Raw genomic sequence first — 17,206 nt, 5'->3', positions numbered from 1 at the left:
CTCAAGTAGGATACTTCGCCATTCATCGCATGAATTCGTGAGACTATGATTTACAAACAACACTTAATGGTAAATTCCATATTAATGCGATTTTCGAGGAACTCTTTTGGTCTGACGATAAAATATATAAGAATTCACGTGGACCTCGTATCTACGGTTGGGATTCTAATTTTCGTGAGGGTGGATCTTCGAATCCTATTGGATCAGAGCTATGAGCACAACGGTTTAGGCCCAGTAAAGGCCCAATTAACTGTGCAAATGAAATGGGCCCGGCAAGCGGCGGCCCACGAAATCGCCATGAGAGAGACAGCAAGAACTCCTTCCCGGTATATAGATAGTATACCGAGCAGAAAACCAAGCAAGCACTCATTTTTCTGGTTACACCCACCGCCATGGAATCAGAGGCGCAAATGAAGCTTGTGATGGGCCTCTCCCTTCTGGTGGTCTTGACCGCCGGAGTCCACGGGTGGACCGGTGAGATCCGGGGACGCGTTGTCTGCGACGTGTGCGGCGATTCCTCCATTGGTCCCGAGGATCACATCCTTGAAGGTAGAAGCTAATTGAGCTCTTGAACTGATAATTCGTGGTTTGATGGGTGAGTGATTCAGTCCGGTCTGTGTTGAATTGGCTCAGCCACATCTGCTGGGGTGGTTCTCATATCTTCTCTGTGAGTCCTACGAGAAATTCGGGTATATCTTGCATCAGAGCGTTGTATTACTGACATCGATCATTTTCAGATTAGCATATGCAAGGTACTGTTGCTTAAGGATAGCACTTCATGTGTTAGGCAGAACCGGTCATATCTTGTCATGGCCGTATACCGTGATCGTATACGATCGAGTGTTTGGTCTTCGCACCTTAGTCGTGTTAGCCTGCAAATGCAAGCCTTTCCATCTGTTTTAGGTCTGCTTTGTCTCATATCGGCATCAATTCGCTTCAGTTTCAGGTTGATTTACAATGTTGTATTATCGGGTTTGAGCATTTTTGCATAGTGGTTCTGTGTAATGTCATGTTCGGATCATTATGGAGGAGCAATGGGTTGCTTCTTTTGTGTCAAAATCTTGTTTTCGGTTTGAGGATTGAATCTGCTTCGCTTCAGAAGCAAAGCTTGAATTACTCTTTCCACCTTCCATTTGCTATTTTTCCTTGAAGATTCATTCTGACTCTATCACAGCTTCCTTATTGTGGACATCGATCTGATTCCGTATTGCCACAAAAAGTATGCTGATTGGTCTAATGATCTTGCTGTATGTCATTGTTATTGCATTCCAGTCGGGAATGCTAAGGGAGCCTCTACATCTTTTACGCGATAATGCTTGTCAATTCATGGACCTTGGATATAATGTTACGCCGGACTTAGTTGCACGGTCTTACATAGGAAAATGTGTTTCTTGTCTTTTTACATCCCTGCCTTAAAACTTGTTGAAATTCCGAGGTCTATTCTCAATAGTGAATCTAATGATGATCAATTCTTGGGCTTCCAATGATCCATGGAAGAAGTGTAGAAGATTTAAGCTCTCTATTGTGTCTGGGAAATGCAGGTGCCGAGGTGGCGGTTCTCTGCATTACAAAATCAGGGGAAGTCGTGAACTATCAAGCATTCACGGACTCAAAGGGAGTCTACAAGGTAGCGGAAACGATGCCCGAGAGCGAGCGGTGGGACGCGTGCCTGGCCCGGCCAATCAGCAGCTTCCATGAAGGCTGCTCCCGTCTCGGACGGGGGAGTGCAGGGGTCAAGTTCACCTATAGTCACCTCTCAGGTTACTTCCATACAGTTCGGCCATTTGTGTATCGACCCGCCTCTGATGTTCCATCGTACTGCATGTAATGTGAGCGTTGGTTTCATGCTCCGTGCTTACAGTATGATGTACGTATATCAGATCGAAAAACGTCCATTCTCAACAATACCGAAAATGGATGCTCTGTTGTATTTGCAATAATCGTATGGAACATGACATAGAGAACAGCGGACTCTACATAGTGGTGAAACTACCGTATTATTCGGTTCGCCATGTCTCCTTGCTTGTGAGAGCCTCGACAGGTCAAACATTACAGGATGGAATGAAATCGGCAGTACAAATTATCGATAATACTATCTGCATGATACACGACTGTGAAAGTGGAGAACACGAACAGGGCTCGGACGTTGCCCATCACGCCATGACAGACAGCACCGCAGGTCAATCTAGGTCGAAAAAATTGCTCGCAACGTTGACAGACGAACAATTTCTCTCTCTTTTTTTTTTAATAAGAATAATAACTAGCATTTATACAAGACTATGGAGAATTATTATCAAATATCAAAGTCAAATATTTGATCGTAGTTATTCTTAATGTACTAAATCTGCTGTTCACAATGCCATGTGTCGACCAAGAAATTTCTATCTTTTTTATTTTCTAATTATAATTTGGCCACAAATATGAAAAGGAAGATGGCATGAGATGCCTCCCTGGCATGGCGAGCACGACAAGATTCCCTTTTCTCTCCTTTTTTATTTCTAACCTTCTCATTTCTTATTTTTAAAAATGACCCATAGACTCTGACTATTTTTCGTTTTTCTCCATTTTTAAATATTTTTCTTACATCCTCCAAACAAGATCAACATATGCCCCAACTATCTATATAATTAATTAATAGATGTCATACTCTACAAAAGTTGACCGAAGTATCACTTTTTATTCTTTCACGCATTTTTTTTCCACAAAATGATACTACCTTCAATTTATGTTTTTATAAAGTTGTGGAGAAATAACGATTAAGTAGGTACTATTCGAGTGTTAGAATATTTCTCCTTGTAACAAATAAAATATCTTTTAATTTTAACTGCAAAACAAGACCCAACCTCAAAATTAATTTCGGCATTAGTACATATTTATAATTTTACATATAGTGTGCTCGTTCTTATTATTCTTTTACTTAATTGTATCTGTAAATTCCAAGTTAGTACCACTTTGCTTTAGTAAAATTAAAGTCTTTCTATATTTATCTTTCTTAAGCATTTAGAGCGTATACTAAATTACATAGACATTATAATGTCAATAAATAATAACATAAATACATTCATAACATATGTGGTATGGTTATTTTTCTCCATTATTATCGTTATATAGAACTCCTATAGAAAAAGGAATAAGTAAATTTAATTAAATTAAGATGATAATTGAGATAATAAAAGTATTACTGCAATTAAAATTTAATAAATGAATAAGTGCTAATTTTCATGGTGTCAATTATAAGTTTAATGCAATTACTGTAAAATATAGCTCAAAATGTCAATATAATTGAAAAGCCGTAACTTTAAAGGAAAATAACATCATGTATCCCGACATTTACAGGTTATTTTAGTTTTACCCCAACGTCGATTATTTTCCAGAGGTATCCTGACGTTAATGATGGCGTTAAATATATCCCGTCGTAAACGTTCTATCCATTTTTTACAAAAAATTGACATGGCGCGTTAATTGCTTAACAGAATTGACGTGGAGAGTGTGTGAGTACCGATACAAAAGAAAAATAACATTATGTATCACGACATTTTAATATTTTCTCAATTTTATCCCAATCATTTCTCAATTTTATCTTAATCTTTTCATAATTTCTTAAATTTATCCCAACAGATTGAGATAATATTGAGAAAACAGTAAAAAATTAGAATAAAATTGAGAAACTATCAAAATGTTAGGATAAAATTGTAAAAGCATCCAAAGATTATGATAAAATTGAGAAATAACAAAAAGATTGGGATGTATAAGGTAATTTTTTTCTTATATTGAGACTCACACATTCTCCATATCAGCACCATCAAGTAATTAACGCACTATATCAGTATCTCCGTAAAAAATGAATGGAACTTTTTTGGTGGGATAGATTTGAAACTTAATCATTAACGTTATGACACATGAGGAAAAAATCGATATTGAGATAAAACTAAAACACATATAAACATTGAAATATATGGTGCAATTTGCCTTAATTTCAATGATATTAGGTAAAAAATTGTATTAAATATTATAGCTCAATATTTTTCTTAGAAAAGATGCCATGAAGTTTTTGATGGTGATTATTCTTTAATTAGAATACATTTACTTTTTTATTGTTCCTATGAAAAAAAGGAAATGAAGGAAAATTCGATCCGCAGCGAAGTCCTGGACTCTCATCCTAGTTATTAATTAAAAAGGGCCCTCGAGTCTGCTAATTCTATTTGCCACGTGTAAAGCAGATCTTGTGATCCGACGTGGGAATAGCTGATTGGTCCCTGGACGTGTCTCGGGACTCCTTCCTGAAATGACAGAAACACCCAGGGGTACTTCAACACGACACGGAAGCCCAGAGGGTAACACTGTCATAATCAATATAATAGCGGCAAAGCAAACCGTTGAATTGAATAAGACTACAGACTACAGGGGGAGGGGAGAACAAAGGTTGCGAGAGTCAGCTTCGAAGAGCACAAGCTATGAATCTCGTAGATTCGTCGGCGATCGGAGGTAGAAAGTTCCGGTCTTGCTGAAGAGGGAGAGGCGAGAAGATGATCCGATGGATTAGGCGGCTGAATGCTGCTTTTGGAGCATCGTTTTTGTGGCTCATTTGCTTGGTCTATTTCACTCAGGTCCGATTCGATTCTGTGCGTTTCTGCGGTTTCTATTTTGCGTGTTGCTCGTTGCAATCAGCGAATGCGGTCCATTTCTCTGTTGTGATTTGAAATGGGGAGGTTTTTGTCTGATGTAAACGTAGCTTTGCGGTTAGGATTTTGGCTGTGGAATTAGCAGATTTTGATTTGGAGCTGAGTTATGTTACCATGAAGAATTTGAGCTATGTGATTGTGTTTGTGAATTTGAGAGTAATTCCTCACTGCAGACATTAATTGACGTAAAATTGAGCTGTAAATGTGTTGATTTTAGACGAAGATCTAATAGTTAGATCAGGCAACTATGCGTTGCTGATATGCTATTGCAGCTCCATTGTTGTTGTTTCTCATTTGGCAATTGTTTATGTGGGAACAGGGTTTTAGATCCTTTGTGTGGACTGCTGTTTCATACCAGCTCAAAGACCGTCTCAAGTTGTCACCTTCGGCCTCTCAATTTGTTTTTTCAGTGGCATTCTTTCCATGGAGCATAAAACCATTATACGGGTATGGAGATTCAAACAATCTCATCCTACATCATCTTTTAATGTAATATGATATAACTTTTTGCTTCCTTCTTTCCCTTTAGCAAAATTCGTGCTAGTGAGGTATTCTGAAGATTGATTTTCGTTTGGTGTTGATTAATATAGTCGCAGAATCATCTTATTCCATTTAGATAGTGAAATATAGATATAGACCCTCTATCAAGGTTGCTTTTATTCTTATGATTTGATAGTATCTATTCGTATGCAGAATCTTGTCGGACTGCATTCCAATCAAAGGAAGGAAAAGGATTCCGTACTTGGTTTTTGCAACCGTACTCTCTCTTGTGCCATGGCTTCTTCTAGGCCTAAATGATTCTTTGAGGAGTTCTAGATGGAACCTTACGAGCTTCTTGACTTTACAAAACATTGGGTCAGCCATGGCAGATGTTGTAATCGACGCTATGATAGCCGAGGCAGTAAGATTTGAGCGGTATGTGTTTCATATCAATTAGCTTCTCTGTTCGCTCCAGCATACATCAAGAGTACTTTGGATTTCATATTGATTTGTGTTTTATCTTGGTTCTATCAATACCATGTGATTATTTGAAATCTTTCTTTCTCCATGCAGCATAAATTTGATTCCTGATTAATATTCATTGACTTGAAACACAACTCAAGGTCTTCATTTATTGTTGATCAGGGCTTCATTTGCCGGGGACCTACAGTCAGTATCTTGGTTGGCCATGGCCTTTGGAGGAATTTGTGGGAGTTTGTTAGGTGGATATGCACTGAGTAGTTTACAGATAGCAACTAATTTTCTTTTATTTTCTATTCTGCCAGCCATGCAATTGTTGTCATGTGGTTTGGTGGAGGAAAGTAATACAGGCAAAAAAGTTTTGCCTGATCACTCTGATTCTAGTAGCACAGATGTAGTGAATGGTAGCGATAGTATACTGGATGAAGATAGTTTTGCAGTTAAAAAATCACATAGTAGTGCCAAGAGAAGAAAGAAGGGCCAAAAGAACAGAAGCAGAAGGCATGCATCTAGTAAGTTACAGCTTCGGGAAAAAGGTGATCCTCTGGTGGTCAAATGGTTCCATTCACTCAAAGAGGCAACTTACAGTCTGTGCCGAGCTTTTAGACAACCTATCATTTTGAGGTACGTAATTAAAATGTTGAATTCTGAAATATCAGTTTATTATAGATTTAGCAGCATCGATTCATCTAATTGAAGTGACTGCAATTGTTTTAGAGGTTGTTAATGAATTTAAGCACAAATATTCTCTCTCTGGCGAAGTGCCATTTATTCTGATCTTTCAATATATATAACCTTCTTATATGTTTGCATTCTGATCGTGGCTATTCTGGTTTTTCTTGAGACCAGACCAATGGCTTGGTTTTTCCTAGCACATGTGACGGTACCAAACATCTCGACAGTCATGTTTTATTACCAGACAGAGTTTCTGAAACTGGACGCATCTTTTCTGGGAACTGCACGTGTTGTGGGATGGTTAGGCCTCATGTTTGGGACCTTCATATACAACCGATATCTAAAGACCATGAAGCTTCGAAGAATCCTCTTGTAAGGACTGATTAGTCCCTAGCATATTTGATTTGCTTTCTCATCACTCAGTGACCTGATATGTCTTTCTTATGAAAACAATGCAGGTTGGCTCAACTTGGGCTATCATTACTAAGCCAACTTGACATTGTTCTAGTGTCTCGTATTAATGTTTCCTTTGGAGTATCAGACAAGGTTATGGTTTTGGGTGGATCAGCACTAGCTGATGCAGTAAATCAACTGAAGTAAGTGCCTTTTCTCATTGTCACATTTAACCAAGTAAAGTAATGGCCCGGTTGGTTAATCAAATGGAAAGATTGCTATCTCATGATCTTGTAATCTCTATGCTATTCCAGTCCATTTCTCTGTCATCCAACCATATATCAAACATACCATGAGTATGTGCTGGAAATACTGTTTCATGTAACTGCGAATTCTAACAGTTCTGCTCCTCATAACCTTGTGAGTTCAGGTTCATGCCATTCCTGATCTTGTCTGGGCAGCTCTGCCCGCCTGGGATTGAGGGTACACTGTTCGCCCTCTTCATGTCGATCAACAATCTTGGGTCCACGCTGGGATCATTCGTGGGTGCTGGGTTGGCTTCGCTCTTGAACATCTCTTCAGGATCTTTCGACAACCTTCTCCTTGGCATCAGCATACAAATCCTCTGCAATTTCATCCCCATCGCTTTCTTGTTTTTGATACCTAAGGAAGCCACGGGAATATCAGCATAGGCAGAGATCATAATCGACATTTTTAGCAGAGTACACAAATAGAGTTTTTACGATGCGGTTTTCTTTTTCCATAAAATAAATAGGTAGAGCCCTCTCAGAAATCAATTGGCTTATGCTGAGAAGTGGTATGAGTTGGCAGCGATACCTTCAGGAGTCAAAGCTGACAATGGGTCCTTCTTGTATAACTCCATAGTACAGTTAATTAAGATATGATGGCTGAAGCGATTTGGTGATCGACATCTTCTTGTTCTTGTTTCGGGTTCTTCCTGGCATTTTTCCTCTGATGGAAGTAACACAAGCACAAGACTATCATGAGCACATCAAGCAGTAGTATTGCCCTTAATGCAGTACATGTTTAGAGTCATAATAATTATGGACTTACGAGACGAATTTTGAAGAATTCTCCCCACAAGAAATCTGAACCAAAATGTATTTAAAATAATAAAAAAGTGTGGTGATAATGAAAAGTAAAATAAAGTAAATGACATATTACAAAAATACCAAAAAAATTGCAAAAATAGACATGTTTATGGTCATAATAATTATGGACTTACGAAATTTGAAGAATTCTCCCCATACGAAATCTGAACCAAAATGTATTTAAAGTAATTTTAAAAAATGTGAGGTGATAATGAAAAGTAAGATAATTAAACGACATAACACAAAAAATACCAATAAATTGCAAAAATAATGGTTTTAGAAGCTTTTCTCTGAATTATCAAAGCCAGGTTTCGATCCTGGGACCTGTGGGTTATGGGCCCACCACGCTTCCGCTGCGCCACTTTGATTTGGTGATCTTTACTCCACAATATGAAATATTTGTTTAGTACAATAAAATTTAACTTTAACTTTCACTTTGCTTCGTTCTAAAATTATCTGACTGGCAAGCCCATTCGATGATCATTAATTACTTCTGCAAAATGCACGCAGCGGAGCTCTGACCATTCCTCTGGGATTGAGAGTCGACAAGACGAGAGAGGAAGGATGAGGAGACGACCTGGAATCGCAGGCTTACAGGGCGCTGCTGCTGCTAGGGTTTGCTTCCCTTCCCTTCCCTCCCCTCGTGTCTTGGCATTTCTCTGCCATGGCACCGTCGACGTCTGCTTATCAATTGTCTACCTGTCCCTCACAATCGTGCAGGATCAGTTCCGATTGCTCGGAGAAAATGTAGCCAAGATCAGGACCGACCTCATGAAGGAGCAGCTCGCTACCTTCCGCTCTCAATTAGAGGATTTCGCTCTCAAACACAAGGTCTTTTCAGCTTCCTCTAATCGCCATTGAACTTGATGCATTTACGATATGCTTTTCGATTAGTCGTAAAGTTCAGATTTTATGGAAATTAGCTGAAAGCATAGTCCTTGAGGAAAGGTTTTCATGTCAGAGTTGCTCATTCCATTTGTTTGGTATTAGCTGCCTAAGATCATGATAGAGCAGAAGTTCACTAGTTATATTTTCAGGATTCTTATCTACCGGAAAGATAAAAAAATTTCGGCACTCTTAAAAGTGACATTTCCGATCTGCTCATCGCTCTTTGCGGCTGCCTTGTGCAGAATGACATTCGAAAGAACCCTGCGTTCAGGTCACAGTTCCATGAGATGTGTGCTAAAGTTGGAGTAGATCCCCTGGCATCAAACAAAGGTTTCTGGGCAGAGCTGTTGGGCATCGGTGACTTCTACTATGAACTTGGTTGGTATTGTCCTCTTCTTCTAAATCCATTGATAGATGCTACTGCTGTTGCTAGGGATATTAATAGGTGACCAGTTGTTGGATTTCTAAGTTCTGAAACATGGCCATTTGGTTAGGCAGGAGTGCAAATTGTTGAGATTTGTTTGGGAACAAGACCTCATAATGGGGGTTTGATCAACCTGCAGGAACTCTGCACTCTCCTACGTCATAAGCGAAAAACTTCTCGTGAAGCCGTGTCTGAGGATGATTGCTTGCGTGCAATAAGTAAACTAAAGGTCTGTGATGTCGGCAGTTATGGAAATTACTGCCTCTCACCTTACACTTGTGCAGCCTTCAGACCTGCACTCTTATTTGTTTTTCTGGAAGACATCCTCATATTTACACACTCATTTTTCTTTATATTCTGTGGTGACCATTGATAGTAATATTATAGTAGCAGGGTCATTAAGGTTGTGTTCTGAAATTTTTGTTGTCATTGGAACATTGTAACTGTCTTGTGGAAGTGCCCCTCGTTATGCTTTTCAACCCCAATTTTGAGTAGAAGACTGTTGATAACTTAAAAGCAAGAATAAAGTATCCTAACCGTATTAGCTGAAACTTTTGCATGTCTGACATGCATTATTTTTGGTTTTCACACTTGCAGCACCTAGGCTCCAATCCCGCCCAGCTTAAGAAAAATTCGTATTCAATTATGACCATAAAATCTCGATTTATGTTTCTAAAGTTGTATGGTCGAAGAAGACAATGATACTACAGGAGTTATGGTCATACAAATTGCATTTCACTTTCAGGTACTGGGAAGTGGTTTCGAGGTAATATCCGTTGGGAAGAAAAAACTAGTTCGATCTGTCCCAACTGAGCTGAACAAAGACCATAATGAGATCATAGAGCTTGCCCAGGTATAGCAAACTTCTCGTTTTCCTTCATTTTCAGTATAGTTGCTTCGATGCTTGATATTCCTCTCCCATCTATCGCTTAAATCTCCTTTGTGCATGACGTGTATGTAGTTGCATTTGTAAGCAACCAGTGGATTATCCATGAAGATGTAGAGTCGTACAGCTTGTCATCTCTGATTATTGATATGCCACCGTTCTAGAATATGCCTGATGATTATCTAAAACTACCTTGGACTTACTTTGGTTGTAGGGACAAGGCTATGTGACTGTTGATGAGGTGGAGAGACGGCTGTCATGGACCTCAGGCCGTGCCATTGATACCCTTGAAACTTTATTAGATGTAAGCCAACCATTACCTCTTTTATTCCAAAGTTGTATCTTCTTTATCGGAATAATGAATCTCAACCATCCGATTTTTCTTGGACAAATATGGGATCCGCATCCATTTCACGGTATTAAGTTTTCACTTGGGCATCCATACAAACACATTTGTCTCATAAAATCGTGTGGATGGTGCAGGAAGGTTTTGCAATGATTGACGATGGACATAGAGATGGGAAGCGTCGGTACTGGTTCCCGTGTGTATCTTCCATCTCATCAACTGTCGTTACTGATGCTTAAAAGCAGCTACCTCTGATGCTGTTCGAAGAGGATATTAATGTGATCTTCGTGAAGCATCATCTTTGACTGCTATGCTACACACCCTGTATCTTATGACAATCCTGTTTATTTTTGTACCAGGAATTTCTGTTGTTTTTGGTTTGGCTGATTTACGGTAGTTGTTACACCGCATTGCAATGTCTTTCCGGGATCATATGACAGTCCGAGTACCAAATGTATGAATTGGTGGAAACTTCTCTTAAAAGTGGCAATCTATGGCACTTGCAAGTGATGACCCTTTCCTTCAAGTATGATTCTTGGTCGAACACCACCCAGGAGTCTAACACGGATTAGTTCGTGTTCTTAACAAAAGCGGAACCAAACATTTGTTGACCTCCGAATCATTAACGATTATGTAGCTATGCCATTTACATTTGTCCTTCTCTCCTTCCTCACGGGGTGGTAAGTTTAATCAACTGTAATAACTGTTACAGAACTACCCCTGCCGAATGCCCTCCAAACGGCTCTGACGATTTCTCCCAAAATTACTATTCATGCCATTGCTTCTGATTCGGCATATTTCGGTTGTTAGTTTCGGAAGAACTGGCATTACAAAAAAAAAAAAAAAAACTATCACGGAACCTTTTTTGTCCATTAATGGCAGAAAACTTCCCCCATTCATTTCCATGCGTCCAAGGCTCATCAATGGCGCAGCCCTGACGTCCACCCTTCCCCTCTCTTCCTTCCTTTGCCTATCCTCTCTCTCTCTCTCTATTGTTCGGTTTCGGGCGCACCGCCATGGCCGCTGCTTCTTCGTCTTCATCTTCGGCTTCTTTCTTCTTCTTCCTCTTCCTTTTCCTCTTCGTTGTCTCTCTCCATGTTCCGAACTCCCGCGCCGCGAAACTCCCTTTTCACCCTGGGGACGTTCTCCCCCTGCTGCCTAGACAGGTGTCTTGGCCAATCCTCAACCGCCTCCGTGGCGCTGTCGACCTCCTCCCCTCCTTCGTCGGCGCCGCCTCCGAACCGTCCGGCAATGGCACCAAATTGAGCTGGAAAGGCGCGTGCTTTAACAACAACACTGCATGGATTGAGTTCCACAATAAAACTGGGAGTGAATTCGGAGGCGGCACTGTTCATATCGAGGTTCGACTACAACTTCAATCCCTCTGCCTGTTTGGTTTGTCGTTCAATTGATGCTTTGTAGGATTATCGAGATCCGCCGATGCAGGAATTTGATGATATTTATCTGTTTGCTTGATTAGCGTAACCGGTTAACTGCAAGTAGATGAATTCTCTTTAGTCTTTACTCTTTACAATTGTTTACTGAGGAATTATGGCACCTTAACCCGATAAGCGGGCTCTGGCATGTTGGTCAGGCTGTGATATAATTCCAATCTTACAACAATAATCGCGTGCTGTCGTTATTTAATGCTCTTCCAGGTTAGCAAAGCCCACAGTTGGACTTGTATGGATCTCTATGTGTTTGCTACTCCATACCGTGTGACGTGGGATTACTACTTCTTGTCCCGAGAGCACACACTTGAGATCAAGGAATGGGAAGGGAAAGCGGAGTTTGAATATGTAAGTTGTCAGTGATCGTCTCATGGCATTTCTTATCCCTAATTCATGGTTTACCAAGACATGCTCATTCAATTTTCCAAAGTTCAGGTTAAAAACAGGGGAGTTTCAATCTTCCTCATGGAAGCTGGGATGCTCGGAACGCTTCAAGCGCTGTGGGATGTCTTCCCGTTGTTTACGAACACAGGGTGGGGTGAGAATTCCAACATTGGATTCCTCAAGAAGCACATGGGTGCTACCTTCAAGCAGCGCCCTCAACCTTGGGTGACAAATGTCACTGTCGATGATATTCATTCTGGGGATTTTCTAGCGATATCAAAAATACGAGGGCGGTGGGGTGGTTTTGAGACATTGGAGAAGTGGGTCAGTGGAGCCTACGCTGGTCACACTGCAGTATGCTTAAGGGACTCAGAGGGAAAGCTCTGGATCGGTGAATCAGGGAATGAGAACGAACAGGTTTGACCATAGAATACACCAAAGTTTGCCATTTTGTGATAGTTTCTCCAAATTTTCATTATGTTCCTGTGTTTCCTCTTCCTTCTACAGTTATTATCTTTATCCACAAGTTTGAAAGTTGGAATTCTTTTCTGCATTATACCTATGATTGATGAGGTTTACTATGAGTTGTCTACTGGAGTTGCTACTTCTTGGTGATTGTCCACTGTCACATTGACAAATGTGCCTTTGGTTCTATCCAGCAGCTCCCATTGGTAAACAACTAGGGATGATGAAATTAAGTTGGTTTAGCCATTGATCAAACTTTTTCCCTCGGGCTTTTAGTTTGCAAATGAGCTTGTAGTGGATTATGCAAGATTGCGTCTTTGGTTACAGGGAGAAGACGTCATTGCTATCTTGCCATGGGATGAATGGTGGGAGTTTGAGCTGAAGAAGGATGATTCCAATCCGCATATTGCATTGCTTCCGCTGCACCCTGACATGCGAGCAAAATTCAATGAGACCGCTGCTTGGGAGTATGCAAAAAGCATGGAGGGAAAGCCATATGGCTACCATAACATGATCTTTAGTTGGATAGACACTATTGATGGAAATTACCCTCCTCCCTTGGATGCTCATTTGGTACTTAAACCTTAGCTCGTCTCTTTAACTTTCTCATGAATCTTATCCATGATAATATGGAGTAGCGAGTGCTTTGTCCTGTACTTTTCATATTATTCCCATGAATATCAGGTAGAAACTTAAGACTTCATATAAGAACTTGTGAAGACTAAATTTATATGAGGAGTAACGCTATGAGTTTTGTGAAGACTAGAATTTGTATGAGGAAGTAGTGTTCTGGAGTTATTTTTTCATGATATTAATGCAATAACTACTAACTAGTAACTTAAGGGCTGAACTAAATGTATTAATTGGAATGGGTTGTGGGACGTACATTTGGTTACAATTTTCTATTACTGGGACTAAGTGAGGTATGAATATCTATTTGGGTTACGAGGGCGTTACAGCCTTCATTTATCAAATATACCGCATGCTGCTAACCTGTGGAATCATACTGCCATTTCACAATTCGCTTTTTGCCATTTCAGGTTGCTTCTTTCATGACAGTGTGGAATCAAATAAAGCCTGCTTATGCTGCTAACTTGTGGAAAGAAGCCTTAAACAAACGTCTTGGAACTGAGGTAATACACTGTTTGTTTCTAACCATAGAGAGCAAGAAGTTTTTCCTAGTATAATTTGAGCTGATGGAACCCCTTTTACAACCTGATAGGGAAGACTTCATTTTCTTTGTGAAGTTTCTCTTTCTCATATGTGAAAGCACCATCCTAATGGTTCTGTGATGTTTTATTATGTAGGGATTGGAGCTTCCAGATATTCTTGTAGAAACCGAAAGGCGTGGCTTATCATTTGATGAACTGTTGACCATCCCAGAGCAGGATGATTGGTTATACACAGATGGAAAGTCAGCATCATGCATTGCTTTCATTCTCGAAATGTATAAGGAGGCGGGACTGTTCGACCCAATTGCCGACTCTATTCAAGTCACAGAGTTCACAGTAAGTCTTTTCACACAAGAACATTGAGCCGTCTTATGAAATAATAACTGCCATTTTTCTACACATTCGACTGGTAGAACATAAACCATGATACTATCATATCATCAGTAAGACCGACTTCTCATTATTAGGGATTGAATTGTAAAGATTGAGAGCAACAGACATCAGAGAGAAATACAGTTTCCCTTAGGGTGATGAACTTCTCACTGCGTTTGTTGATTGTTTCTGTATATCAAATGTGCAGATAAAAGATGCCTACTCTTTGAGATTCTTCGAGAACAACTCGAGCCGCTTGCCAAAGTGGTGTAATGATGGAGACGACATCAACCTCCCCTTTTGTCAGATCCGGGGAAAGTATCGGATGGAACTCCCTGGATATAATACGATGGACCCGTATCCTCATATGAACGAAAGGTGCCCATCTATGCCTCCTAAATATTTCAGGCCCCAAAATTGCTGAAGCATTTGTACGTTCTCCTCTTCAGAATTATGTTCTTTAGAAAAACCTATTAATCTGTGTAAATATTTACCGACAATGTCAAGCCATTAGAATGCTGAAAGAAAGTACGTCGGTATTTGCTGTAAATAGATTGTTAGAAAGTAGCCGAGGAAATTGATAGGCCTAGTGTTGCAGGATGTACATTGTAATAGATACTGTTTATCATTTCGGATGGAATAAATAGCCCTACTGTTTGTCATTTGAAACATAAAGTTTGCATTTGCTTCGAGTTGAGCCTTAATGGAACGAGCTCGACGCTCTGGCTTTCTTTACACACACACTTCGATTAGGTAAAATGCTGCAAGCTTTGTCTATATCTTTCTATGCTGTTACAATGGTTTTATTTTGCGTGATTTGAACTTCAAGCCCTTGAGATGGAGACGGCATGGGGTTCCGACTGAAAGAATTGTCCGAACACATTTTCCATGAAAACCTAGTGACCAGGTAGTGGATGGTAACTAGGGTCTCTATCCTTGCAAACTCGTTCCCTGGGCAAATTCTTGGTCCGCCTCCAAATCCTACAAAGCAGTATGGCGGAACCGATAGCTGGTTCTCGTATCTGTCAGGGTTGAACTTTGATGGTTCTGGAAATATGCTCTCGTCCATGTGGGTCATGCTTGAGACCCAGAATATCTACATGGTAGAGACACCAAGTGCATCAGTTTTCTCTCTCTATGTATTTGCTGGTTCTATGTGATCGCAATTTCTTACCTGCCATCCTTTGGGAATGAGGTATCCGTCATACTCGATGTCCCTTACGGCTGTCCTGAAACCGCCAAATAGCGGAGGGAAGACTCTCATGGTCTCCAGTGCAACTCTCCATGTGTACTTCATCGTTGTTAAGTCTTCCCATGTCAAAACCTCCCCCGGAGCTTTGCTTTTAGCAATCTCTTCCTGTTCTGCATTTCAGAATATTCAGAGCCGCACTATTTTCTGCAATAGAACATGCTCTATGTGATTCCTCAACCGTTTTTTCTGTCACTATGCTACCCGCATGAAACATCCCCCAAGATGCTCAAAATGCTATCTTGTGTGATTATTGCTCATGGATTTCAAAATAGATGAATTTTACCTTGGAGAACTGCCGAGTAGACAGCAGGTTCGTTTGCTAGGAGCCTCACGATGAAAGTGATGAGGACTGATGAAGTGTCGTGTCCCGCCACCATCACAAGCATGCTGTTATGCAGGATCTCTTCCTCTGTGATCGCTTCGTCCTCTCTGCTCCCGCTGCTGAGCAAGCTACTGATCAGGTCTCGGGGGTTAGAGTTACTGTTTTGTCCAATCTCTGCCCTCTTCTCTTCTATCACCTCCTTCAGGATCTTTTCTGCTTTCCAACGCGCTCGGATGGCCCGACTGAAGGTTGTGAAGGGTAACTTTACGGGGATCGACCACATCCCTCGTATCATATGTTGGAAGCATTTGATGAGGTCATCTCTCCTAATCCCTCGCTCGATCCCGAAAAGGAGTGTGCAGATTATGTTGAATGTCAAGTTCTTCATCAGAGGCAGTACCTGTTGCGATGGCAAAACAGATCCCATTATTCCTCGGCATTCCTTCGTACCAGACGAGCTTTTTAGTATCGTATCATCCTGAAGATCGAAGAGAGCAACATACCTGTACTTTTTGCTTCCCTATCCAATGGGTCTTCAGATGCTCGCGGACTTCCCAGTCCATCTTCTCCACGTACTGCTTCAACGACTCGGGTTTCAGGAATGGGACCAGAGCATTCCTCACCCTCTTGTGATCCTCACCACTTAGCTCCAGCAGGTTCCTGTCTCCCAAGATCATCTTAACTGACTTCGTCTGCTGGTTTGCCACAGTAGAGCTGTCTCCGGAGAACACAAACTTGTTCGCTGCCGGCCCGTGGATCAGGACCGTTGGATTCCCAAACAGGCTCAGCTTCGAGACTGGCCCATACTTCTGGACTCGAGCCTGGACCCACGCGTCGGCTGTGTTGGCCTTCATCGCCCGGAGGAGCTCCAGGCTCTGCCCAATCAAGGGTATTCCCAGAGAGCCGGGTGGCAGTTTTCCCATCGGTCGTCTCGTCGTCCGGACAATGAGTACCACGATCGGAATGGAGATCATCAGGACAGTGATAAGGAAGGTTTCCATGGCTTCTGGTGAGGGATGGGAAAGGGTTACTAGGATTCCGAATAGGGCTTGAAGGAAGAGGTGCCAATTAAATAAGTGGAAGAGCTTAGCTGACTATTTGTTTGTTATGGAACAGAATCTCCTTTCCTCTACGACCAAATGATTCCTGTCTGACCGCTCGCATTGGGCTACCAAACAATTTGGAACTATATAAAGGCCCTGCTAGCAGGAGCATCGGCTTCGTCGTCCCGACTCCTCTCTCGAGGTCCCCTTCGCTAACAGTTGAAACTTAACTATCGAAGAAACATCACAATGGTTTTCTTCATGCCGTGGTACTGACGAAGACGAATCGCTGAATATTAAAATGTTGTGGTTCTGTATAAATTTGTCGAGCCTTACAGATGTTATCTCGTTGACGTGATTCAATGATTCCAGAAGAAAA

At 41.0% G+C, this 17,206-nt stretch overlaps 5 protein-coding genes and 1 non-coding gene across 6 annotated transcripts; 4 read left to right on the top strand and 2 right to left on the bottom strand.

Moving 5' to 3' along the window:
• Window positions 1–349: 349 nt before the first annotated feature.
• Window positions 350–2,090, top strand: LOC116194689. The gene is made up of 2 exons (XM_031523927.1): window positions 350–549; window positions 1,542–2,090. Exons 1-2 carry the CDS (start codon window positions 393–395, stop codon window positions 1,826–1,828), a joined length of 444 nt encoding a protein of 147 aa, XP_031379787.1. The 5' UTR covers window positions 350–392; the 3' UTR covers window positions 1,829–2,090.
• A 2,302-nt stretch (window positions 2,091–4,392) lies between these two features.
• On the top strand, window positions 4,393–7,641 carry LOC116193203 (probable folate-biopterin transporter 4). Its single transcript, XM_031522001.1, has 7 exons — window positions 4,393–4,607; window positions 5,002–5,129; window positions 5,376–5,597; window positions 5,808–6,266; window positions 6,492–6,689; window positions 6,776–6,913; window positions 7,141–7,641. The coding sequence occupies exons 1-7, from the start codon at window positions 4,527–4,529 to the stop codon at window positions 7,400–7,402; spliced, it is 1,488 nt and encodes a 495-aa protein (XP_031377861.1). The 5' UTR covers window positions 4,393–4,526; the 3' UTR covers window positions 7,403–7,641.
• Window positions 7,642–8,118: 477 nt separating this feature from the next.
• Window positions 8,119–8,190, bottom strand: TRNAM-CAU. Its single transcript has one exon. It is a non-coding gene; the product is annotated as a tRNA-Met (tRNA).
• A 94-nt stretch (window positions 8,191–8,284) lies between these two features.
• On the top strand, window positions 8,285–10,876 carry LOC116192169 (vacuolar protein sorting-associated protein 22 homolog 1). Its single transcript, XM_031520633.1, has 7 exons — window positions 8,285–8,437; window positions 8,543–8,653; window positions 8,953–9,088; window positions 9,209–9,363; window positions 9,880–9,987; window positions 10,235–10,324; window positions 10,504–10,876. The coding sequence occupies exons 1-7, from the start codon at window positions 8,387–8,389 to the stop codon at window positions 10,603–10,605; spliced, it is 753 nt and encodes a 250-aa protein (XP_031376493.1). The 5' UTR covers window positions 8,285–8,386; the 3' UTR covers window positions 10,606–10,876.
• Window positions 10,877–11,252: 376 nt separating this feature from the next.
• On the top strand, window positions 11,253–14,881 carry LOC116192163. The gene is made up of 7 exons (XM_031520625.1): window positions 11,253–11,727; window positions 12,025–12,165; window positions 12,253–12,618; window positions 12,994–13,239; window positions 13,707–13,799; window positions 13,974–14,174; window positions 14,419–14,881. The coding sequence occupies exons 1-7, from the start codon at window positions 11,383–11,385 to the stop codon at window positions 14,632–14,634; spliced, it is 1,608 nt and encodes a 535-aa protein (XP_031376485.1). The 5' UTR covers window positions 11,253–11,382; the 3' UTR covers window positions 14,635–14,881.
• LOC116192164 (cytochrome P450 716B1-like) lies at window positions 14,817–17,127 on the bottom strand. Its single transcript, XM_031520626.1, has 4 exons — window positions 16,288–17,127; window positions 15,746–16,184; window positions 15,385–15,572; window positions 14,817–15,306 (listed from the first exon to the last, which is right to left on the bottom strand). Exons 1-4 carry the CDS (start codon window positions 16,783–16,785, stop codon window positions 14,995–14,997), a joined length of 1,437 nt encoding a protein of 478 aa, XP_031376486.1. The 5' UTR covers window positions 16,786–17,127; the 3' UTR covers window positions 14,817–14,994.
• Between the last annotated feature and the right edge of the window lie 79 nt (window positions 17,128–17,206).

This window comes from Punica granatum, chromosome 1 (genome assembly GCF_007655135.1).
Source record: "Punica granatum isolate Tunisia-2019 chromosome 1, ASM765513v2, whole genome shotgun sequence".
Taxonomy (NCBI): domain Eukaryota; kingdom Viridiplantae; phylum Streptophyta; class Magnoliopsida; order Myrtales; family Lythraceae; genus Punica; species Punica granatum.
The sequence above is the reverse complement of the archived record's forward strand: the minus strand, read 5'-3'. Positions and strand labels throughout refer to the sequence as shown.